The sequence below is a fragment of the Chrysemys picta genome, chromosome 10 (genome assembly GCF_011386835.1).
Source record: "Chrysemys picta bellii isolate R12L10 chromosome 10, ASM1138683v2, whole genome shotgun sequence".
Taxonomy (NCBI): domain Eukaryota; kingdom Metazoa; phylum Chordata; order Testudines; family Emydidae; genus Chrysemys; species Chrysemys picta.
Genome location: NC_088800.1, coordinates 19438240 through 19462162, shown reverse-complemented (window position 1 = coordinate 19462162; position 23923 = coordinate 19438240). Strand labels below are relative to the sequence as shown.

The 23923-nt window shown below is 43.2% G+C and overlaps 1 protein-coding gene across 4 annotated transcripts in view; it reads right to left on the bottom strand.

Moving 5' to 3' along the window:
• Positions 1 to 23923, bottom strand: part of SLC30A4 (solute carrier family 30 member 4) — a 31234-nt gene that overhangs the window by 3755 nt on the left and 3556 nt on the right. Inside the window, exons 3-7 of one of the 4 annotated variants that reach the window (XM_005307274.5) lie at positions 18426 to 18572; positions 6233 to 6386; positions 5761 to 5962; positions 5353 to 5458; positions 272 to 406 (exon numbers count right to left, since the gene is read on the bottom strand). In XM_005307274.5, the coding sequence (XP_005307331.2) occupies positions 272 to 406; positions 5353 to 5458; positions 5761 to 5962; positions 6233 to 6386; positions 18426 to 18572 (744 nt within the window). Of the gene's footprint in view, positions 1 to 271; positions 407 to 5352; positions 5459 to 5760; positions 5963 to 6232; positions 6387 to 9772; positions 9896 to 18425; positions 18573 to 23923 lie in introns of those variants that run through there. The other 3 variants (XR_010590984.1, XR_010590985.1, XM_065559386.1) reach the window with 3 other exon arrangements.

The window sequence follows — 23923 nt, the reverse complement described above, 5'->3', positions numbered from 1 at the left end:
TAATCAGAAACATAAAGACAGAGTCAAAGTTCTTTCTGCAGCTAAATCTTATCTATAGCTGTATCATTGTAGGTATTTAATAATGGAGATATCCTATCTCCTAGAACTGGAAGGGACCTTGAAAGGTCATTGAGTCCAGCTCCCTGCCTTCACTAGCAGGACCAAGTAGTGATTTTGCTCCAGATCCCTAAGTGGCCCCCTCAAGGATTGAACTCAGAACCCTGGGTTTAGGAGACTATCCCTCCCCCCCCTATACTATGTAGTTACTTACCTAATTGCAAGTGGACTATGGCAGTAGTTTTTCCTGCTGTGAGAGACCAAACATTCAAATCTTCTATTGAATAAACATCTTCAATTTTCATTAAGTCTTCTTTAATTCGGTCCACATTCAAATGCTTTGGAACCCCTACAGTATAAGAATGAGGGGAAATTAATTGTTTCTAATTAATACACACTGACTTTCAAAGTAAAATATTATGACAGGTCACAAGAAGACAAACAAACAGTTCTTGTAACATTTAAAGTGTCTAGTGGTATCTAAATTATCAGCAAAGAACATAGGAATTGCCACATTGAATCAGGACAGTAATCCTTCCAGTCCAGTAACATCAGAACTGCCCTATTGGCTCAGACCTGGGTCCATCCAGTCCAGAATCCTGTCTCCAAGAATTGCCTTGACCAGTTGCTTCAGAGGAAAATGTAAGAAACCCCAAGGCAGGCATCTATGGAATAGTCAGTCACCCCTGACAGTCTCATTCTACCTCCTGCTAGCTAGAGACTGGCTTAGATCTTGAAGCACATCCCTTCCAAAACTCATTTTTTGTGTTTACTGTCATTAGTCTGGATATTCTTGTTCTCCAGGTAACTGTCCCAACCCTCTCTGAATCCTTCATGTGACAGTGCTGTGCACCAGATGCTTCAAAGGAAGGTGTAAAACCCCCTCATGGTGGACAATTATGCAATAACATACCTCTGGGGAAAGTTTCTTCCCAACCCAAGAAGTCGGTGGATGTTTACATCTGGAAGCATGAGGATTGATATCACTTATAAATATTCATTCTAGCTAATGTAACTGCAGATATTATTCATGTAACTTTCTAATCCTTTTTTAAAAATCCTAATATGTTCTTTGCCACAAGATCTTATTGAGACCGTGAGTTTCACAGGTTAATTATATGTTGTATAAAAAATATTTCCTTTTATCGGTTTTTGAAATTTGCTGCCTTTTAATTTCATCATGTCATGGGGGAAAAGAATAGAAGCACCAAATGACCTTCCTACACCAGTCACTAAATAATTTACAGATCCAACATGCCACATATTAATAGCCTTTCTAAATACTCTTTGCCTTTTTAACCTACTATGGAAGCTTTTTGGTCACACTTTATATTAAGATTCCATTCGTAAATAATTTATAAAGGTTAATAAATGATTACTAACATTCTAGGAACACGTTACTAGTCAGAAACTGGAATTTTTGTCTCATGGAAAGTCTCGACATTTCAAAATTTTGTTTCTGTTCTGAATCAGAATGGAAAATCAAAATATTTAAAAAAAATACATGGAATGAACAATTCCAAAAATTTCAAACTAGAAATGTCAACATGAAAATGTTGGCATTTTTGATCAAAATGATTCAACGTGTTGAAACATTTTTTCCTCTTGAAATGACAACTTTTATTTTCAAATAACCCTTTAAAATGAAAAAATGTTTCAAATTCACCTTTTGAAAGAAAAAGCATTGCTTAATTTCAAAACTTCAACTTGAAACAAATTCTTCAATATGATTCTCACAACTAGAAAATTGTAAAAATTGCCAGAATGAACAATTTCTCATGAAAGCTTTCAATTTTGACAAAAATTATATTTTCCACTGGGAAATTTAACCAGCTCTACATGTTACAGACATGAGGAGTATAGATGGTGTTAGAGATGATTATAAGACATGATTACAAAAAACTTTTGATCTGTTGGACTTTATAACAACCAATTTAACCATTTAGTAAAACATCTATTAATCGAGTATTAATACTTCATAAACTATAAATGGAAGCTTAATATAAAGTGTGACCAGTTTTTTCATGGATCTCATTCATTTTTGTTCCTCTTCTCTGAACCTTTTCTATTTCTGCTCTCTTTTTACAAATAGGATGACAAGGATTGAGCAATGTTTTCATTAATCTATTTCCATTGACTCCTCTGTCTTTCAATTCAAGGGTTGTAATTAATTGAGAACCCATCAATATGTAGAAGTAATCCACTATTTTGTTGACGCTCTCAAAAAAACTATGTTAGAGAAACATGATTTTCTTTTATACAAGACGTAGTTTTGTCCCTACCATGTTTATCTACTGTAGATGGTTATAACTCTATATTTTTCTAATGCTATTTTTATATTTTTCCAACCAATAATCTTACTATTAAAATAATGCCCATAACCATCCCTAGCACCTTTTTAAAATATACGTATAATATAGCTACCCTCCAGTCTTATGGTACAGTAGCTGATTTTAATTATATATATTTAGCAATGCAGCCACTTCATTCTTAAGTTCCTTCAGGATTCCTATATGAATTATCTCTGGAACTGGTGTCTTGTCGCAACTTAAATAACTAGTTTGTTCCAGTACAGGGATTGGCAACCTTTTGCATGCGGCCCGTCAGGGTAAGCCCCTGGCGGGCCAGGCCAGTTTGTTTGCCCGCAGCGTCTACAGGTTCAGCCGATTGCGGCTCCCATTGGCCGCGATTCGCCGTCCCAGGCCAATGGGGCCTGCAGGAAGGGGCTGCAGGCTGAGGGATGTGCTGGCCACGGCTTCCTGCAGCCCCATTGGCCTGGAACAGTGAACCGCGGCCAGTGGGAGTTGCGATCGGCCAAACCTGTGGACGCGGCAGGTAAGCAAACTGGCTTGGCCCGCCAGGAGTTTACCTTGACTGGCTGCGTGCCAAAGGTTGCCGATCCTGTTCCAGTATCTCTTCTTTTGAGAGCTCAGTATCTAAGGGCTTGTCTCCACTTACCCGGGGATCAATGTGCAGCGATCCATCCATCAGGGGTCGATTTAGCGGGTCTAGTGAAGACCCGTTAAATCGACCGCCGATCCCTCTCCTGTCGACTCTAGTACTCCACTGGAACGAGAAGCATAAGGTAGTTGACAAGAGAGTTTTTCCCATTGACACAGCACGGTGTAGACACCGCAAAAGGTCGACCTAAGGTACGTCGACTCCAGCTACGTTATTCACGTGGCTGTGGTTGCGTAACTTTGGTCAACTTAGCCCCGTAGCGTAGACGTGCCCTGAGACTGTCTCACATTTATTAAATGCAAAGAGCAGCTCTAGAGTGAGTAACTCTCCATTGACCTTTCTGGTGAAGGCTGTTGCAAAGTTGCTTACTTGTTAAATAAGTAAGTGCCTGATGGCTGTTTCTGCTGCATTTCTTGCCCCAAGGAGCCTGGGCCTAAACTCTAATCCCGCACATTGTGCTGCCACTAGACTGCTCCGCCAACTTTTAAATCTATATTAAAAAATAGAATCTAGCTGCTAATATTAGGTAATCACATATGTTTTAAATTTAATATTCCCACTTTAACAGTGTGGCTTAGGTTAAATGTATTTTGAAAACCTACCCAGCCCCACAGACTCTGATGTTTAGCAATGGTCTCTGATAGAACAAACCAATACAAATTCATATCTACCTTTTTGGAGTTGCTAAAATGGAGTGCAAAAAGTTCCCAAAAGTACACGAGATCTAAAAAGTACCTTTCATCACTTGTAATAATATAGTTAATTCAGACATATATTCATCACAGTCAGGCTTGGTCTACACTAACCCCCCAAATCGAACTAAGGTACGCAACTTCAGCTACGTGAATAACGTAGCTGAAGTTCGAAGTACCTTAGTTTGATCTTACCTCGGTCCACACGCGGCAGGCAGGCTCCCCCGTCGACTCCGCGGTACTCCCCTCGTCTAGCTGGAGTACTGCAGTCGACGGCGAGCACTTCCGGGTTCGACTTATCGCGTCCAGACAAGACGCGATAAGTCGAACCCAGAAGTTCGATTGCCAGCCGCCGAACTAGCGGCTGGGTATAGACGTACCCTCAGGCGGCCTACACGAACAACTAGAATTCAAAAGTAAAATCTGATATACATGTTAGTTGTCTTATCTATTTTCTTTGGCTAAATCTCAACACCACTAACCTGGAACTAATTGAGATGTCTTAATTGTAGGCACAGTTCACCATTTTTGCCCTCTCGATGAACCTTTTATTATTTTATTTATTTATTTATTTATTTATTAAGGAAGAAAAAACATTTGACAATCAAGATTGGTGAGGCCCTGTTCAGAGTTTTTGACTTGAACCATAATTCAACAAAGCAGAGTGTCAGATACCCGGCAACTTTACAGCCATGTTTGCATTAGCCCTTTCTCCCTAATACTTCCCTCACTGATACCATAGTTGCATTTCCACTAGGGGTAGTAACAGTCGAACTGCTAGTTAAAACAATGCACTGGAGGCTGCTGGCATTTTAACCACCATGTTGTCTAGATCTGCTCTGCACAGGCTAAGAAGACATAATAGTTAAAAAGCAATGATCAATCTACACCTGTGCTTCCACTGTTGCTATCACCAGTAGAACTGCACCAATGGTGCAATAACCATGGTGGGAAATTTGAGGGGGGAAAGGGTTAGTGTAGACACAGCCTGTGTGTACAGCTTTTTGATCCAGGTTTGTCTCTTTGTGTTTTGTAAGCATTTAATTTTCAAGTTAAAGTACAATGTGAAGTCAGATGCTTGGCTATGGCAGAGAAGCATATAGTACAGGATTGGGGCTGGAGGAGGGAGCATGAATGGGTGCTGCAAATTTCAATTTTGCCTTCCAAATTCTGGGCAAGCTGTGTGCCAGGCAGACACCTAGCAATTTGGCATAAGTTAAAGTAGCCTGAAGATTGCTCTAAGTTATACCAGCTCCCAGTGACCCCAACGGCTTAAACAAAAGTGGGGCAAAGGGAAGCCACAGCCATGCCCCCTATATAGCAGCAGGGAAGGCATAGGGCCATTAAGACACCTCTGTGCCACTAATAATCCCCCTACACTGGGGCAATCCTCTGATGGCTGGATAAGTTGGCTCTGTGGCCAGGTTCTGCTTGTGGTGCTATGTAAATGGTTGTAACCCATCCAAGAATCTGGACCATGATGTCTGTGATCACTTATTCAATATGATTTAAATATACTGAGTGAACATTTTGTACAACAGAGAAATAACAAAGAATTAGCCATTACCACAAAATGTAACTTTCACTGCTAGCTGACATGTAAAATTAAATAAGAGTATCACAGAATTCATACAGATCTTACCTTCCAGTATAATAACGCCCGTGTCCCGTATGATTCGGACTGTTGTAAAAACCACAAGTATTGAGAATATGTAAGTACAGATAGGGTCAGCAATCTTGTATTCTGGCTGCAAGGTACAGATTAAGAATATGTAAGGAAATAGGCTTCTTGTAAAGATTCAAAAAAGACTTGGTCCAGTAAGATTCAGCCACTTTTACCTCTCACTTTATTTTATATTCTGTTGAAGAATATTTAGAAAATATGTGCATGGTAGCGGTCTAATCTTTACTCATTTTGGATGAATTTATATTACTAAAAAACAACAACTAACACTGAATATTTCTTTATCTTATAAAAAAGGTCCTTTAATCTAGTATAGGAGTTAACATAAGAAATGTCCACAGTCACAAAAGACTAGCAACGTCCTACCTTGAAACGTATGATGTACGCAGCTACAAGCACACCAATACTCTGTACCAAGTCCCCCAGGGCATGTACAAATGCTGCTCTCACTGCAAGGCTGCTGTGTCCCTGGGTGTGCCCGTGGGCTGTGTTAGGAGTGTTTGATGCAGGTACTTGGGAGTGTGAATGGGAATGAAGGTGACCTGACTGATTCAGTAGAAATCCCATTCTGAAAATGAAAGGAAAAGGAATAAGAGTGAGGCGATTTATAAATATTATGACCAAAGGATGGAGAAAAATATTACAATCATTACTACTGCATGTCTCATTTTGGGAGCATGAAGAGACCCAACAAACCACGCTAGCATACAAATAAAATTCCCAAGTGATTGAGACTGATTCAATAAAAATAAATATTACAGACTGTGAATGAATTCATCTATATATTATATTTTGTAAATGTATACAAGGAATATCAATGTAGGGAAACAAAGCTTACATCAAGTTTACTGCAACGCCAACAGCTGCTGTAATGAGCATTATATCTCCATTAATTTCATAGTCCATATGGATAGTTCTTTGAACAGCTTCATATAAGAACACCACCATTAGGATATATACCAGCAATACACTAACAAGGGCTGACAACACCTCTGCAAACAAAAAGGGAACAACATTATAAGAGTGACTTATAGATCTACTATATCCTATTTAAAATTTCATTTGTTGTTTTTTACCAGGCAATAATTGATTTTCAGTAGATTCTCATGCCTTAAAATATGTTGTGAATCAAGTCAAATTCAGAAGATACAGTCAGCAAACAGAACAATTTGTGCTAATCAGGTAATACACTCTCTCATGTCAGCTTTGTTCCTGGAAATATATTTCCTCTGTTTAGGTCAAAATGTCTAGGTGGGTTCAGGAGATTCCCAAGCTAACTGGAAGCTGTGCCTAATGCAGTTGCAGATAAAGGCCTGATCCAATGTAGCCAAAGGTAGGAGCTCTGAAACCGTAAGTCTGACCTGTTTGTAAACTAGACACAGTTACTTTTTAAATGTACACTCTATCAACCTGAATATTTTGCATGAACTATTAATTGGTGCTGTATAATTTTAAAGATTTCTATATGCACAGTTTTGTGCTTTAGATAGAGACAAAGACAAAAGAAGATGATAGTCACTGCAGCACAGTACAAAATCAGAATACATACTGGGAGCAAAACACTTGAGAGCTGTGTATATATTATTTATTGTACAGTCTTGTTATAAAGTGTTAAACGAATCTGCTGTATTTCCTATGATATGCTGTTACCTAATGGCTAACGAATCTCTACTTTTCAGAGAGATAAGAGTATCGTTAACCTTGATTGTATTGCATTTTGGTATTGTAATTTTAAATAACTGGCAGGGCCTACAGAGTTTGTATATGAGTGCTTTTCATTTACTCTAAATCAAAAGAAAATTAAAAAAATGAACAAACACATGAATCAAAGGGCCTGATTCTGCAGTGCCTGGCAGCTTTTGTAATGATTATGCCTGTACAAAGCGGGTGTAAAACACTGCTATGCTGATCTGGTGACATTATACAGCCGCTTTACGAAAGTGTTAATGACACACAGGATGCAAGAAAGTGGAGCATCAGGCCCCAATCCCAAACAACAAATATCATGCAAGATTTTGAAGTAGCATTTCCAACTTTTAAAATAAATTTGCTCTAATATATATAAGTTACTGAAAGGCCCATTCCTTAGGGTTTGGGGACCCTTTAGAGATTTCTGTTTTATGCAAATTCACATCCCAAATACTGAGTGTGAGCAGCAGGGCTTGGCGCATAGGGCCTTGATGGGGACTAGGGAGGAAGGAATCAAAAGCTGTTGAAGGCTGTAGCATAATTTAGGGACACAGTTCTTTCCTGTCTAAATTGTAAGCCCAAACTGTTTAACCATATTGGAAGTCTACCATGCTGTAGAAGTAGCCAAGTAGCCAGGCACTGGATGGATGTAGAGAGAAAAATCTCCTTGCACACTGAAGCTATGAAGTGTGTCTGCAGCCACTCCACAGAGACTGCTTCAGTGGGTCCTGATGCATCTTTCTTTCTCAGGAAGGGAAGAGGATGGAAGGATCTATCCAATGGAGGAGTCCGCTCAGCATTCTGCCACATAGAGTGTCTGCATGCTCCTACACAGAGCCTTGCACAGAGGAACCTCACTGGTGTAACTGCCTGGGGGACTTCCTCGGAGGAGGAGCAATTAGTGTGTAGGTACTGTAATTCAACTAGCCTATAAAACACGGAGCTGATTATCTTAGAATGTGCATTTTATAAGATCCACATAGGCAGTTTTTAGAATATCTGCATGTTACTGTAACTACAGCATGAAGAACTCAATGAGAGAGGCTTGTTCTTTACATTCTTTTGTTGTTGTTGTTTTGTTTTGGGGTTTTTTTTTTGTTCCTCCTGATTCCCTGATAACAGAAACTGTAAACAACCTGTGTTACTTTGGCACCATCTGTACGACAATTTTTCCCATATTAGGAAACGGGATTTAAACATTGTTATTAAAATATGTTTGCTGTTAACATAATTGCTTGGTCTCAACAACAGCTGAACATTCTAAGCCCCATCCACACAGGTTTGCATAACTATATTAGCAAAACAGTTTTTACAGCAAAGTTAAACTGTTTCTTAAAAACTGGTTGAAACTGTGGGGGAGATGGACAATTTAACTCTAGCCAGGTTACATATTATTGGAAGCAATCCACTGCTTCACAATTCCTTGGAATTTTGTTATAATTTTGTCCTCTTCCTTGTCCCTAGCCTCTGTTTGTCAGAGGATGGAGATGGATGGCAGGAGAGAGATCACTTGACCATTGCCTGTTAGGTCCACTCTCTCTGGGGCACCTGGCATTGGCCACTGTCGGTAGATGGATACTGGGTTAGATGGACCTTTGGTCTGACCCGGTATGGCCATTCTTATGTTCATTTGTAATGTTATTACCTGCTCAAGGAGCTTGGACTGTCAGTAAAGATAGCTTAATGTTACACACAAAATAACTAGGTTAAAAGAACATTATTAAGGTTGCAAAGTCAAGCACTCAGAAGTTGGGGAATTAAGTTGCCTGTGCAATCTTAATTTGCCATCCTTATTTGTATGCATTATAATACAATCTTTAATAACATGATCATATGCTATTTTTTTTCCACAGGACCTCTGCCTAATTCAGTGCACAGGATGGATGGTGTTCACTTAATAATCAGCTATTCAGTATTTTGTTTTCTCCTCATTGTTCAGTGTATGGCCACAGGCTTTATTTACTGCAAAATATTCAGCCTGAGGCAGATCCCTGGCATGGAAAACTGGTCAAGTCTGGCAAAGTTTCATAAGTAACTGAAAACGGGGTCTTATAATGGGTAGTGTTGGGAAAATCTTAAGAGATGGCGCCACCAGACCAGCCTATAATGCATATAAATCTGCAGGACTGTATGCATGATTTGTATCATTATTATTTGTAATAATTAAAAATGTCATTCAGGACTGCTGATAAAATCTCATTGTCAGTTAATTACCAGAGCCTCTATCTTTCTGTATCAACACCTCAAAGATCAGAGTTGATATTCATTTGTTCTTCGAGATGTAGACGTGTAGCTGTTATTTCTTTGTGTTCCACACATGTTGCTATGGATTCTTTCACAGCTGGAGCAAAATTCTAGCCTCAGATGCATAATATACTTCAACAGTGTTGTTCTGTGTTGGCATTTGACAGCTGCCTCAGTTCTCCCCATGTCTTAGATCTGTCAGCATGTACAATGTTTCTTTGATGGCTGCAGAATGTATTGTTTCTACCAAGGAATTGTCTTAATTTTACTCATTCAACATGATAGTAAAAAGTGTCCTCTGAAAGAGCTTTTGATGTCAACAGAATCACTTGGTCCATAGGCTGAATTTTAAAATCAGGTTGGCAGGAAGAAACTCAAACCAACGCACTCAGCTGTTCAGTTTATCACTGCCTGGATAAGAATCAGTATTATAAAGCTCTAGCCAGGCTCTGAGAGGCAGCCATCATGATCTCAGATGATTTCAGAAAGATACTCATCTTAAAAAATCCTGGAGTTATCCATGCAATTTCTGGAGTTCTTTATGAAACAAATTATTCATGTTGATGTCCTTAAAACAACATAGTTTCATAGATTCGTCAGTCATGTGAAATGTTGGCATATGAATCACATTCCATTACCATACACCAGCAGAGTACTTATTATTTTTGTTTTAATTCAAAGCAATTTTCTCTGTAGCTGCCTGAAACCAGTGTTTTTCCTGGCAACAGATTATAATGAGATCCCTTTCTTGCTGGCAATGTAAATTTGATCTGGCTGCAATCCTTCATTTCTCATTAAATTAACCAAGCACTGTCTAAATGGATCAATCAATTCAGTAACTATTGACATAATCTCACCAGCAATGGAGAGTTGTCAAATTCTCTATCTATGGTTAAATCAGTTAGCTGAAAAGGGACATTTCCACTTAAATCATGGATAAACTGAAGTACTTTTGGTTTTAAAGGTGTAACCCAGGAGTCGGCAACGTTTGGCACGCGGCTCGCCAGGGTAAGCACCCTGGTGGGCCGGGCCAGTTTATTTACCTGCTGACGCGGCAGGTTCGGCCGATCGTGGCCCCCACTGGCCGCGGTTCGCCATCCTGGGCCAATGGGGGCGGCGAGAAGTGGCGCGGGCGAGGGATGTGCTGGCCGCTGCTTCCCACCGCCCCCATTGGCCCGGGACGGCGAACCGCGGCCAGTGGGGGCCGCGATCGGCCGAACCTGCCGCGTCAGCAGGTAAATAAACTGGCCCGGCCCGCCAGGGTGCTTACCCTGGCGAGCCACGTGCCAAATGTTGCCAACCCCTAGTGTAACCCATTCCAAACTTGCATGTTCTGTCCATATTTCATCCCCATTTTTCTAACCATTCTAGGATTCTGAGTTTATCCACTTCCTTTTCATTGCTGCAAAGAGAATTAAGCCTAAAACACAACATACATTCTGCATTTAAATAGCGTTGGAATAGGTGATAGCAGTGCTAATTTCCTCTGAAATGCAAACAGATAATCAATAGTGCTAATGTGCTAGATGCTGCTGGAATCCTTTTACAAATGAAAATGCTCTCTCAAGTATTGGAAATTCAGAGCTCTAAAAGCTGGAGTTTTAGAAATACTGTTAATTGTATTTGTAATGTTGCCTACTTTAATATCTATAGAGGTAACCTAAAAAAATAACAAAGGGGTAGCCGTGTTAGTCTGGATCTGTAAAAGCAGCAAAGAGTCCTGTGGCACCTTATAGACTAACAGACGTATAGGAGCATGAGCTTTTGTGGGTGAATACCCACATCTTCGGATGTATGTACAGAGCTAAAAAAATAAGTGCAGAGTGCATCAGTTTAAGAAGCCATGAGATGGCTTGAATGTATATTTTCAGCTTTTTTGGAAAGGGTCCTTTCTATTCAGAATCCGTGAAGCTCACTCTCTTTTGCTGGATTTTTATTATTCGCTGCTCTCTCTATATAATATCTTTCATGAAATTCAGACTAATGGTGGGGTTAAATTATTTGATAACAAGGTTCTTAATGTATATAAGCAGAGTCAGGATGAGCTCTACCCTGACATCTGGTGGTGAATTATGGCAAGTGTGGAAAAGAACTCCAGGGGCTGATCTTGTTTGCATAGGCACACCCACCCGCCTGGCATGAGACAACAGCAACTGATAGTGGTTACTTTGGATGGGGTGGGATCCCCAGTTTCTCTGTTATTGGGGCAGGAGGAATAAAGTGTTGTTACCCTGATTATGTGAATCAAGGACAATGAAACTGTTTTATGACACAGTGTCTCACCATCACCTAAGTAGCACTCGCTAGACAAGGGACATGGGTTCCACAACCCAGTGAATGGGGAGAGGATGGGGACAGGTATTTGTACCTGATGGTATGGCCCCCCTTTGAGGGCTTGAAACACCAATTCCACCATCTCCTTTCTCCACTGTTGAATGTCAGAGCTAACTTTGATTCCATTAGGAGTCTACTTACAGGCTGCTAAGATGAATTCACTTTAGGCCAATGCTGCACCAGCACTGGTGCTTCCCCTACTACGAGCTGAAATCAGTAAGAGCTGAAATCACAAAAGAGCTAAAGTTATTAAGAGCTGTGTTAAATAGTGGGGGAGCCTGAAGCTATATTGCTAAGTGGCTGGCGGAGCAGTTTGCAGGGACAGCTGGAGGAGCAGCGAGCGGCGCGGAGCCTTGCGGGGACGGTTGGAGCGGCCCAAGGAACAGCGAGCGGAGCCGTTTGCAGGGACGGTTGGAGCGGCTCACAGGTCGGTGAGCGGAGCCATTTGCGGAGACGGCTGGAGCAGCTCACAGGTCGGTGAGCGGAGCGGAGCAGCTCGTAGAGCAGAGCAGCTCGTGGGACAGCAGGAAGTGGACTGCCTCGTGGTGAAGGCTGCGGCGGAACCCCACGGAGAGACGGCCAGCCAGCCTTGGATCACGTAAGGTCCCCCTTAACACCCTGTGTGCCCCCATTTTACTCTGGGGCTGCACTGACCAGGGACAGAGACTTTGGGGGTTGTTGGACTTTTGGGACTCTGGGTGATTTTTGGGTTGCTGGATTCAAGAACCAAAGGGAAAGGACACAGCCCAATTTGCTGGGGTGGGTCTTTTGCTCATGGTTTGTGTTATGAATCCTGTTTGTGGTGTTTTTCCAATTTAATGCTGATGTTGTTTACCTCATGTTATTAAACATTTTCTGCTACACTCAGACTCCGTGCTTGCGAGAGGGGAAGTATTGCCTCTTAGAGGCGCCCAGGGGGTGGTATGTAATTGTCCCAGGTCACTGGGTGGGGGCTCGAGCTGGTTTTGCATTGCGTTATTGAAACGGAACCTCTAGATACAGAACCCGGCCCTTGTTGCTGCCAACTTAGATGGGCACAAGGGTTACATGTATAAGACTTTTAGGAGAATGTATCATGAAGAGCTGGGGAATCTCTTGTTCCATTACCAGCTCTACAACTGATTTGTGTGGCATTGGGCACTTAGGACAGAATGATCAAATTTGGGTGCCTCAGATTAAGCAAGTAAATCCTTGTACTGTATATGTTAACCTCTTACGTGCCCCCAGCAGTAAAATGAAAACTATACTTAGATCACTCATAGAGGTACTCTGAGGTTCCTTGAATTAATGTTTGTAAAGTGCTTCGAAATCCTTGAATGAGAAGCATTACATAAGCTGAAAGCAGAATAATTGAGTTAGAGCCAACTAAGCTCCCATGGAAAAGCTGTGGAAAAATCCCTGAGCCACAATTGTTCTTCCGCTACATAAACTCTCAAATATTTGTTGCTAGTGCAAAAAAATCCCAATGAGATGCAAGTCTTCTGCTGAGCCCAGAGCAATTTTAGTGAAAGTTTCCAGGATTGTCAAATATTTTCAAGAAAATGATTAAAAAAAAATAGCTTTCCATTTTTTTAAAATGAACTTCTCTGACCCTTCATTCTTGTCTTAGGTTGGTCTCAGGTCACTTTCTATATACACATTAGTTTTTGAGCTCTAAGTGCATACAAAAGCTCTGAACAAATTTTACTTTTTTTTTTAAATGAGGCTTAATAACTCAAAACAGTACCCAAGAGACTTCTGTGTGTATTCATATTGCCCCAAAAGTGCTCTGGGACAAACCTGAAAGGTCATGTTTCAGTGTAAAGGTAACTCATACAACAAAATTAAAAACTCTTGAAAGAAATGATTCTAATGGAAATGCTGGCAAACCCTTTCTTGTTAGAACCCCAATGAACCTTGCTACTGTATCGTATTACGCAGTATTGCTTGAGTGACTAATTAATGGCATAGGGCTGTAAGGTTAGGTGATGAAGCTAATGAATTTGCTACCTACTGCTATAAAATCTGAAATATGAATTGTAAACTTCATTACATTATGTAAGTACTGAGCTAAAATAGACTTTGGAATTCATCGTAAAAGCTTGTATTTTAAACCACAGTAAAGCAGAAATAGTAAAGCCTGATATTTCATAAAGCATAAAAAGTTAAAGTTCCTGTTAAAATGTTTACAATTCAAGACCTGCAATCATACATTATTAATTAATACAGTTACAACATAAAAAGCACTTTTCATCTTCATGGTTATATACAACCATGAACTAATTAATCCTCCCAACACCTGAGGTTGGTAAATAATTCTTATACTTTACAGATGCCTAAAATAGGGAGATGTTAAGTAATTCGCTCAAGACCACAGAAAGAATCATATCAGAGTCAGAATTAGAACTCAAGAATATGTAGCACATACTAGGACAAATGTTGTCTCCTTTCCTCTGTGGTCCTGGAAGGTCCTCAACACAACAGAATTGCTGCTGCACAGGGAAATAAAGGTTGTATAGGAAAACCCATGCACACAGGAGAGTTCTCTGAGATTCTTCTCTCCCCAGTAGCATGGAGTAGAGAGGAAAGATAGTATTGTGGTTAAGGCACTGGACTAGGTTGCCAACTTTCTAATCAGTCAAAACTGAACGCTCTTGCCCCAACCCCTGCCCCACCACTTCCCAGAGGCCCCGCCCCTGCCCTGCCCTTTCTCCGAGGCCCCTTCCCCACTTTCCCCCACCCTTTCTCACTTTCACCGGGCTGAGGCAGGAGGTGGGGGTGAGAGCTCCGGCTGGGGGTGCGGGCTCTGGGGTGGGGCTAGAAATGAGGGGTTCAGGATGAAGGAGGGGGCTCAGAGCTGGGGCAGGCGGTTGGAGTGCAGGGAGGGTGCGGGCTTTGGCTGGGGTTGTGGCTCTGGGATGGGGCCGGGGATGAGGGGTTTGGGGTGTGAGGGGGCTCCAGGCTGGGGCAGGGGGTGTGGGGTGCAGGCTCCGGGAGGGAGTTTGGGTGCAGGAAGGGGCTCAGGGCTGGGGCAGGGGGTTGGGGTGTGGGATGGGTTTCGGGCTCTGGGAGAGAGTTTGGGTGTGGGAAGGGGCTCAGAGCTGGGGCAGGGGGTTCGGGGTGTGGGCTCTGGCCAGGCAGCACTTACCTCAGGCAGCTCCCAGAAGTGGCCGGCATGTCCATCACCTAGGCAGAGGGGCCAGTGGGCTCTGTGCGCTACCCACCCCCACAGGCTCCATCCCCGCAACTCCCATTGGCCGCAATTCTCTGCCAATGGAAGCTGTGGAGCCAGCACTCAGGGCGAGGGCAGCATGTGGAGTCCCCATGGCCGCCCCTGAGCCTAGGAGCTGGATGTGCCAGCTGCTTCTGAGAGCTGCACGGAGACAGGGCAGGCAGGGAGCCTGCCTTAACCCCGCTGTGCCACCAACTGGACTTTTAGTGGCCTGGTCAGCAGTGCTGATCAGAGCATCCAGGGTCCCTTTTCGACCAGGCATTCCGGTGAAAAACCAGATACCTGGCAAGACTATACTGGACTGAGACACAGCTCTTCCACAGACTTCCTGTATGATCTTGAGCAAGTTATTTAACCTCTCTGTGTATCACGTCCTCCTCTGTAAAACAGGTCAACACTTCCTTTCTCACACTCTTTTTGTGTGCCTTGTGTATTTAGGGCTAGATTGTGGTGACTATCACTCACAGTGAGTGGTGCCTTATTTTCCAAAGGAACCCCTCTGAAGTCAATAGGACTACTCATGAAGTAAGGTACCTGTAGCGGGGTCGTCACCCCGCTCTGGCCCTGAAAGGATTAAAGCAGCCCTGGAGAGGGCTGTGGTGGCGAAATGATTGGGGGAAGCAGCCACAGTTGGGGCCATGTCCCAATCAGGCCACAGCTGGCCCTATAAGAGGGCTGAGGGCAGAGACTGAAACTCTCTCTCTCTCAGGAGCGCCACCAGCTTTTCTGCTGTCCTAGACGACGGAAGGTCCTGAAATGCCGCCCCCCACAGAGGCAGCAGAAGGTCCCGCCGCCAAAATACCGCCGCAGTCGCCGCCCCCCAAATTGTAGCGCCCTAGATGACCACCTAGGTCGCCTAATGGGTTGCGCCAGCCCTGCTCTCTCTAGCCTCTTGAGAGAGAAGGCCCTGGCTGCCTGGGAAGCTGAGGAGGGTGGCACAGTACTGGGGAAGGGCAGAGGGAGCTGGGGAGCTCCAGCCTACCTAAGCCCCAGGCTGCAGGCTGAGTTAAGGGCCCTCAAGGGTACTAGGGCTGCAGAGGGGTGACCCAGGAATAGGCAGAGGCAGCTGGTCCAACCCCCCTTGCCAATGATGAGTGGTTTACAGATTGCAGTCCGCCCAGTGAGCAGGAGCTAGATGGTGACTGGCAGTAGCCACTGAGGCAAGGTGGGAGTTAGGGGTTCCCCTGGGTGGGGAGACCCAGATTGTGGGTTGCTGCGGTGGGCAGAACCCCTGGGCAAAGGCCAGCGGCAGGTGAGACATCAGCTGGCAAAGGGCACTCCGGAGCTGGAAAAGAGCTAATTCCCTGGACAACCAGCAGGAGGTGCTGTGCCGGTGAGTCTCGCCCCATCACAGTACGACTCAGCATAAGTAAGTCTGGCCCACTGATTGTAAGCACTTTGGGACAGTGATTGCCTGTTACCACACTGTGTGTATGTACCACACCAAGCACATGGGGCTCCTCCAGGTGCTTCTGCAATACAGATAACATTGATATAATGATAGGAGTTGTGATGGGCCAGCGGAGTAGTCTATTTGGCTCAATAGACTTCGTCATCTTAAACTTAATCTTTCAAAACTGAGGGGTGCACAGGGGTCCTAATTGCTTGGACAGCCACTATTGCTATGGACAATGGAGTGGCTGCACATCCACTCTGAGCCTTGTCACTGGCTTGTAGGATAAATTTCCTGTCCTACCCTTGTTAGATTCCTTAGGCAAGGCCCATGTCTTGGGAGCAACAAGCAGCATTTAGAATACAAGCTGTAAAATCACCCACTCATCAGAACCAACTTGACAGAAAGCTAAATAAACTTTCATTCCTAAGAGCTAAGTCAAGCACTAAAAACTTAACTCTGAATTTGCCAGATTCCATTTCCACACAAGGTTCTGTTCCCACTGAAGTAAACAGGGTTTTGCCATCAAGTTCCATGGAAACCAGGTTGGGATTAAAAGAGAAGTGATGTTAAATCCTTCTGGATTTTCCTTTAATCCTTTCAGGCCTTAGGGCTTGTCTACATTACCCGCTGGATCAACGGGCAGCGATCAATCCAGCGGGGGTCGATTTATTGCATCTAGTCTAGAAGCGATAAATTGATCACTGAGCACTCTCCCATCAACTCCAGGACTCCACCAGGGCAAGAGGCACAGGCGGAGTCGACGGGAGAGCCTCAGCTATCAACTTACCGCAGTGAAGACACCACGATAAGTTAGGGTGACTAGATGTCCCGATTTTATAGGGACTGTCCTGATATTTGGGGTTTTTTCTTATATAGGCTCCTATTACCCCCCACCCCCGTCCCGATTTTTCACACTTGCTGTCTGGTCACCCTACAGGTAAGTCGATCTAAGTACGCTGACTTCAGCTACATTATTCAACATAGCTGAAGTTGCGTAACTTAGATCGATCCTCCCCCCCAGTGTAGACCAGGCCTTAGTCTACCTGAGTTTCAATCTGGAGTTAACAGCATCCCTGCAAGTGCACTGTGTCTCCACCAAAGTTACGTGATCACTGGGGGGGGGGGGGGGGGGGGAGGGGAAAGCATTCTTAAGCTGGGTTAGCTAGCCCAGATTCGAATAGTAGCCAAGACATAACAACTCGGCTTTTAACTTGTGTTAGCATCTCAAATTCAACTCTAGGCTCCCCTACAGGCTTTAACTTGAGCTGCTCACCCAAGTTAAAAATTGCCTTGTCTTTGCTGCAATTTTACCCTGAGTCAGCTAACTGGGGTTAGTTACCCCATGTTAAGAATACATTCTTTGAAGTGAAGACCTAACTGAAGGCTTTATACATCAATGCTGCTATTTCAGTAGCCATATATGTTCAACATACTCTCTGTAGACAAGTCTTTAGACTGGAAGATTCTTATTCAGGTGATGATGCATCACTATGCTGAGTTATTTGCAAGGAAAAGGCTGTACTTTTCCTACATAATTTAACATGAAATAATCACTGTGGCATGAGTTTCCTAAATAGGCCTCTAATGCACAGTTATTAAAAAAATACTACCAACAGAAATAGAGCCTTCTCCACATCACTCATCTGAATTCACAGCAAAGTAATAAAGAAAGGGAAAAAAAGACATGCCTGCCACTTTGGGTATTTTATTAAACTTTTCAGTGATGTTAGTTCTCATGAAAGATTACGGTCTGACAGCCAAGGACAACGTAGTCTCCGATTTGAACCTACAAATAGCTACAGCACAGGTAGGAGCAGTGGAACCTCTCCCAGGAAGGGCTACCAATGTAACACAACCTTGGGCTGGGGGGACCAGGTCAAATCATGGGCCCCCGTCAGTCACTTTTGTGCCACTCTGCCTAGGGAAACTCCCAGGTGTCATAAAACCAGCATAGCCATCTCTCTGCCGCCTGCTATGGACAGAGCATTGTAAAGGGCCCTTCGTGTAAATAAGAATCAGGCCCCTAAAATTTCTAGATTTACATAACCTCATTTCTGATAGTTATTTAATGCTCTACACTACAGCTCTGCAGTCAAACTTTCCTCATAGTTATCATTTACAACACTGCTATAACAGTAAACTCTGGCAGTTACGTACCTAAGCGGTGAAATCCAAAGGTGAACTTTTTTGTGGGAGATTTTGCAGACAGCCACAAAGCAAGCAGAGTCAAAAGAATACCACTGAGGTCAGTTAGCATATGAAGTGCATCCATCATGATTGCTAGACTATTAGCAACATATCCACCTGAAATGGAATTGGAAAAGTTAGGGCATGTGATATGAACCACTCTGCAAAACATCCTTTGGGTGTAGTTTACAACAAAGTGTATTCAGAATGGTGCATTGAGCAAGTAATGAAGTGTGGTAATGGAGCTGGTGGTTTTTCCCATTGCAATCAATGTGCCATGCTATTTTTTAAAGCTACCATGGTGATAAATACAGTATAAATACTTAAACCGATTAGGTAAGTGGAAAAAGCTCAGTCCTCCAAGCTTTACTCACGCAAGTGGTCTCACTGAAGTCAGTGAGACCACTTGCTTGAATAAGGTTCTGCAGGATCAGGCCTAAAGTAGCTTAGTGTCTTTTCTTTGTTATTTTGTGTGTGTTTAATCAGCTGATTAATTTATTAAGCCAAGACTGCAAAGTTTTTTGACATTTTGAAACATGGGCAGAGCTCCAATGACTATATGGCAAAGAAATTCAGCCTGTCCTCCTTTTTTTAACATTAAATCTTAAGCCTCATTGTTCCCTGTCTCAGCAGCCATTGCCAACCCCTTCATTCTGAAATATTTCTTTCCATTTCTATGTAATTTAACCCCCTTGTCATAACTGTGGGCTGTGCTGAGATAAATTTCCTCAGATGAGAAGGTCAAAATGATCAATTTGCCCTGAAGCAGATGTCAATATCTGTAATAGATGCATGGAAGGGGTTAACCTAATAAAGATGTAGTCTTCCTTTCATACACAATGCTAATGGGAGTTCTGCACAGGCACTCAAAAGAGACTATGTCTTCAGTGTCAGTTCAGCAATGGGTCAGGTTTCCCCACTGCTCTGGGAGCAGCCTGAAATTGTCCTTGAACCTGCAGCTTCCACCAAATATAAAATGCCCCCTTGCAGGCCTGAATCTCCAGTTTTAGAAATGAAATATCTCAGATACGAGCTCGTTTGTTTCCATCATTTCTCACTGCCTGGTCTTCGTGTAATATTAAAAATTTGCATTACAGGAAAACCTGAGGATCCTATTGGACAGACCATTAGGGGCCAGGTATAGCAAAGGAAAGCTTACAAATTGGTTGATTGCCTGAGCAACAAAAACAACAAAAATCTATACTTACCTACAAATACACGGACGCACAGATAGCGTACATTATAGTTGGTGGTGGTATTGATCATTCTATACTTAAGTTGGAGATCCAACTTCCAATCTAGCTTCCCTCCCACACTGGTTGCTCATCATTTTATCAGACAAATTCCTCTGAGGCTGTAATGTAACTGCTCTACGCCGATGGGAGAGAGCTCTCCTGTCAGCTTAATTACTTCAGCCCCCGCGAGCAGCAGAAGCTATGTTGGCGGGAGAAGCTCTCCCGCTGACATATCACCGTCCACACCAGCGCTTATGTTGGTGTAACTTATGTCGCTCAGAAGGGTGATTTATTCAAACCCCCACCCTGAGCCACATAAATTATGCCAACAATAGCTGTAGTGTAGCCTGAGATAGCTTGATGGTTTGTTGAGCCTCCTGGCAGAAGGAACAACCAGACCTTGGGAGACTGGCTGGAATACTGATTGTTTGAAGATGAGCTCTAAACATATGGGTGAGATCCTGCTGAAGGTTCACTGGATGAGCCTGGTTTTGAGTTGTGGTTTTTCCTGACTTTGTTTGGACCTTAACATCCCAAAAGGACTGATGTGTGCCTTGGCCAGATGGCTAAAGCACTGCTACATCAACCCCTGCAGAAGAGAGTGAACCGACCTACAGAGACATGCAGCTGGGTGAGTCGTGCCCTGATGGGCCACAAGGGGGTGCTGCAAAGGCAAATCTGATCACAATCCCAGTGTGTCAAAGGTCACAGAAAACAGACAGCTTTAATACCCTATAGGATCAAATACAAAGCTCCCCAGATGACTAAATTTCCTCAGAATATTCTGAAACTTTAGGCCCAGAGGATGGGCCACAGAAACAGATCAGGAGAGGAAGTTTGGTTAAGGTAATTAGGCCGATTGTTCAGGGGGCTAGCCTGGAACTTGGGAGACCCAGGTTCAATTTCCTGCTCTGCCACAGACTCTTGGGGTCTTTGGGAAAGTCACTTAGTGTCTCTATGCCTCAGTGCACCATCTATAAAATGGGGATAATACTTCCCACAAGGGAGGTGAGGATAAATAAATCAAAAGATTGTGAGGTACTCAGCTACTATGAAGATGGGGGCCATCTAAGTACCTTAGTTGGAAAGATCCACCACCTTGACAGAGCTTAGAAAAGTTCTGATCTCAAGCAAAAAGCAATGATGATCTGATCATGATTAAGGTGTAGTTTTATTTTAAATCCACCCTATTTCCAGTTCTGTCTCTAAATCAGATGTGTGGTGTACACATGAGCATAAGCTGAGTCAGACACCACTTAGAAGCCAGGAAGTCTCAAACAAATCCACAAGAGGCATGGTGAATGATACTGAAGTCACCCCCATGAAGAAATTTCAGACTCAGATCCTCAAAGGTTAAATCAATGGGAGCTGGGCATCTAAATGCCTTTGAGGATCTGGGTGTCAGTCAGTGACTCCGGTAGCAGGTTCAACAAGCTCAGCCAGGAATTCCATTGAGTAGTGAGATTGGTACATAGCCAAAATTCCCAAATTCATTTTATCCCGGGAGTCTCATACTACATCAATCTGTCCTTGTGATGAGGCATTTTCTACACCTGAGATCAGACTCTGCCAAATTCACCTTTCAATCATGCCAAACCACAAACACAGTCAGAAAAAGCAGAACCAACTGACAGGGCAGGTTGTCATTCAACCAGGTCTTTCTAATACACCTTTACCTCAATATAATGCTGTCCTTGGGAGCCAAAAAATCTTACCGCGTTATAGGTGAAACCGCGTTATATCGAACTTGCTTTGATCCGCCGGAGTGCGCAGCCCTGCCCCCCACCCCACCCCCCCACCCCAGCACTGCTTTACCGCGTTATATCAGAATTTGTGTTAAATCGGGTCGCGTTATATCAGGGTAGAGGTGTATGTTCAAAGTTAAGAGCTTCATCCATAATTAGTTCATGGATTGTGGCAGTCTTATCAATGACTAACCATTGAAGCAGAAGCTAAAGGGCAAGGTCACTGCTTGCCATTACCATGTGCTCCTGAGATAAGGCCTCTAATTAAACTAAGTGGAGTAGATAACAAATGTCAAGTATCTACTGTATGTCTGACAAATGGACTTTCTCCTAGTTTTTCCCTGAGAAGCTTGGTAAAGTATATATATATTTTTAGTTTGAACAATGGCGTTGTCAAATACACCACAGATGTAGTGCAGATAAAGTCATTATTCAAAGGTATAAGGTCAACAAAAGGTAGTTGTTATGGCACATTAATTACAATTTCCACTGTATAAAATGAAGCTGCTTTACCACCACCATCTTCTACACTTTTATTTTTAGAAAGCTAAATCAAGGAAAGTTTAATCTTCCTGCTTTTAAAATGTTGTTTTTAGCTCAGTGATCCTCAAACTTTTGAGGGTCACACCCCTCTTACACCTGTGTGCCTCCCCTGCCACCCCCAGAGCTGGGGCCCAGAGTGGGGCCATGGCTGGGGATAGGGGACACAGACAACGGTAAGGGCCAAGGCTGGGGCCGCATCTGTGGGTAGGTCTCAGGCCGGGAGTGGGTCCGAGCCAGGGTCCGAGGTTGGGAGCGAGGGCAGAAGCGGAGCTGCAGCTGGGCTGTGGTGGGGGCCAGCAGCTGGACCCATGGCCAGCTGCAACTCCACTCTCATCCCTGTCCTTCCCCTTAGTCTTGTCCCTGGGCTGGGAACAGAGCCACAGACAGGTGCCAAGACTGGGGCAGGGGCCAGGTGTGGACCTACACTGAGCCTGGGGACAGGGTCAGGTGCAGGGCCGGAAGCTTGGGACGTGGCTAGGGGCAGGACTGGAGCAGAGCAGGGGGTGGGGAGGAGCTGGGTTATGCTCCCTTCCTGCTCCCCATGGGTACAGGCCTGTCCCTGCCGCGCCCTCCCAGTGTTCCTCTGCATGTCTCTACAGGGGGGCACCCTACACTTTTGGGACCTCTGTTTTAGCTAAAACTTCAGGATACAGATAAAATGTTCCTGAAAGCCATGGCTATGCTGATCACGGAAAAAATGGCACAGCAATTTCCAACCTTTTTTTTTTTTTTTAATAATGAATTTAGTACTCTTGACAGGTACCAGATTGTCAGAAATTAAACTCTTTATTTATCCATAGTTCAGGCACTGCCACTGCCCATCTTGTACTAACTTCTGGCTCCCCAATGTAACACTAACCTCTCCTGGGAGACCACCTCACCGGATGAGAGGGAAGCGAGTTTAATGATGTGAACAACTCTCCTGAGACCACTAATTCATTTCACAGAAGCCATTGAACAGCCAGCAGACTCTGTCAGTACTGAAATGAATTTGAATGGTGAACAAATGGCAGCAAGTTCTCTATACTGGGGTTCTCAAACTGGGGGTCAGGACCCCTCAGGGGGTCACAAGATTATTACATGGGGGGTTGCAAGCTGTCAGCCTCCACCCCAAACCCCACTTTGCCTCCAGGATTTATAATGGTGTTAAATATGTGGTTTTAATTTATAAGGGGGGGTGCACTCAGAGGCTTGCTATGTGAAAGGGATCACCAGTACAAAAGTTTGAGAACCACTGCGCTATACTGTTTATTACCTGTCCCTTGAGTCATCAGTTTCTGTACTTTCAAAAGTTTTTAACTTTCCCTTTTACTAGTGAATTTAAATTATAACTAATTCATGCTTCCAGATTTACAGTTGTGTATTGAAATTACAATATTTACGAAGTAGTATTTACAAGAAGTTGTGCGGTCACAAGTTAAAACCCAGTTCAGCGCATCTGAAAGTCTAATGACTGATAGATACATTGATGCACTAACATCATAACATTCCCCACTTTTGAAAACAAAGTGGCACTAGAACAAGTCAGGGGGAAGTGGATGGCAGAAATACTTCGTGTTCTTCAAGAGTTTAAGTGGCACCAAGTAGGCACTTAAAGGGCATGAACAACTCCAAAAGACATGGTAGTACATTGTGCTATTTAAATGAAAAGTGAATAGTGATTAGAAGGTAAATACTATGCTTCTTAATAATGATTAAATATTGGTGATGTCGTTTTTAATAGCTTTGTGTCTACAGCCATGAGACTCTCAACTTTAGAGTTTCTTTCATGGTTATATCACAATAAGCTCTCCAAGAATAAATAGCAAAAAAAACCTTCATTAATGCAGAGTTAAAGATGCCTAATGATAGCTCGTGCCCTTCCAAAATCTCAAGTTCAGCAAAACTCAGACTTCTGAAAACCAGAAAATACAGAATTAAGGTAGATGCCCACACAACCTTAACT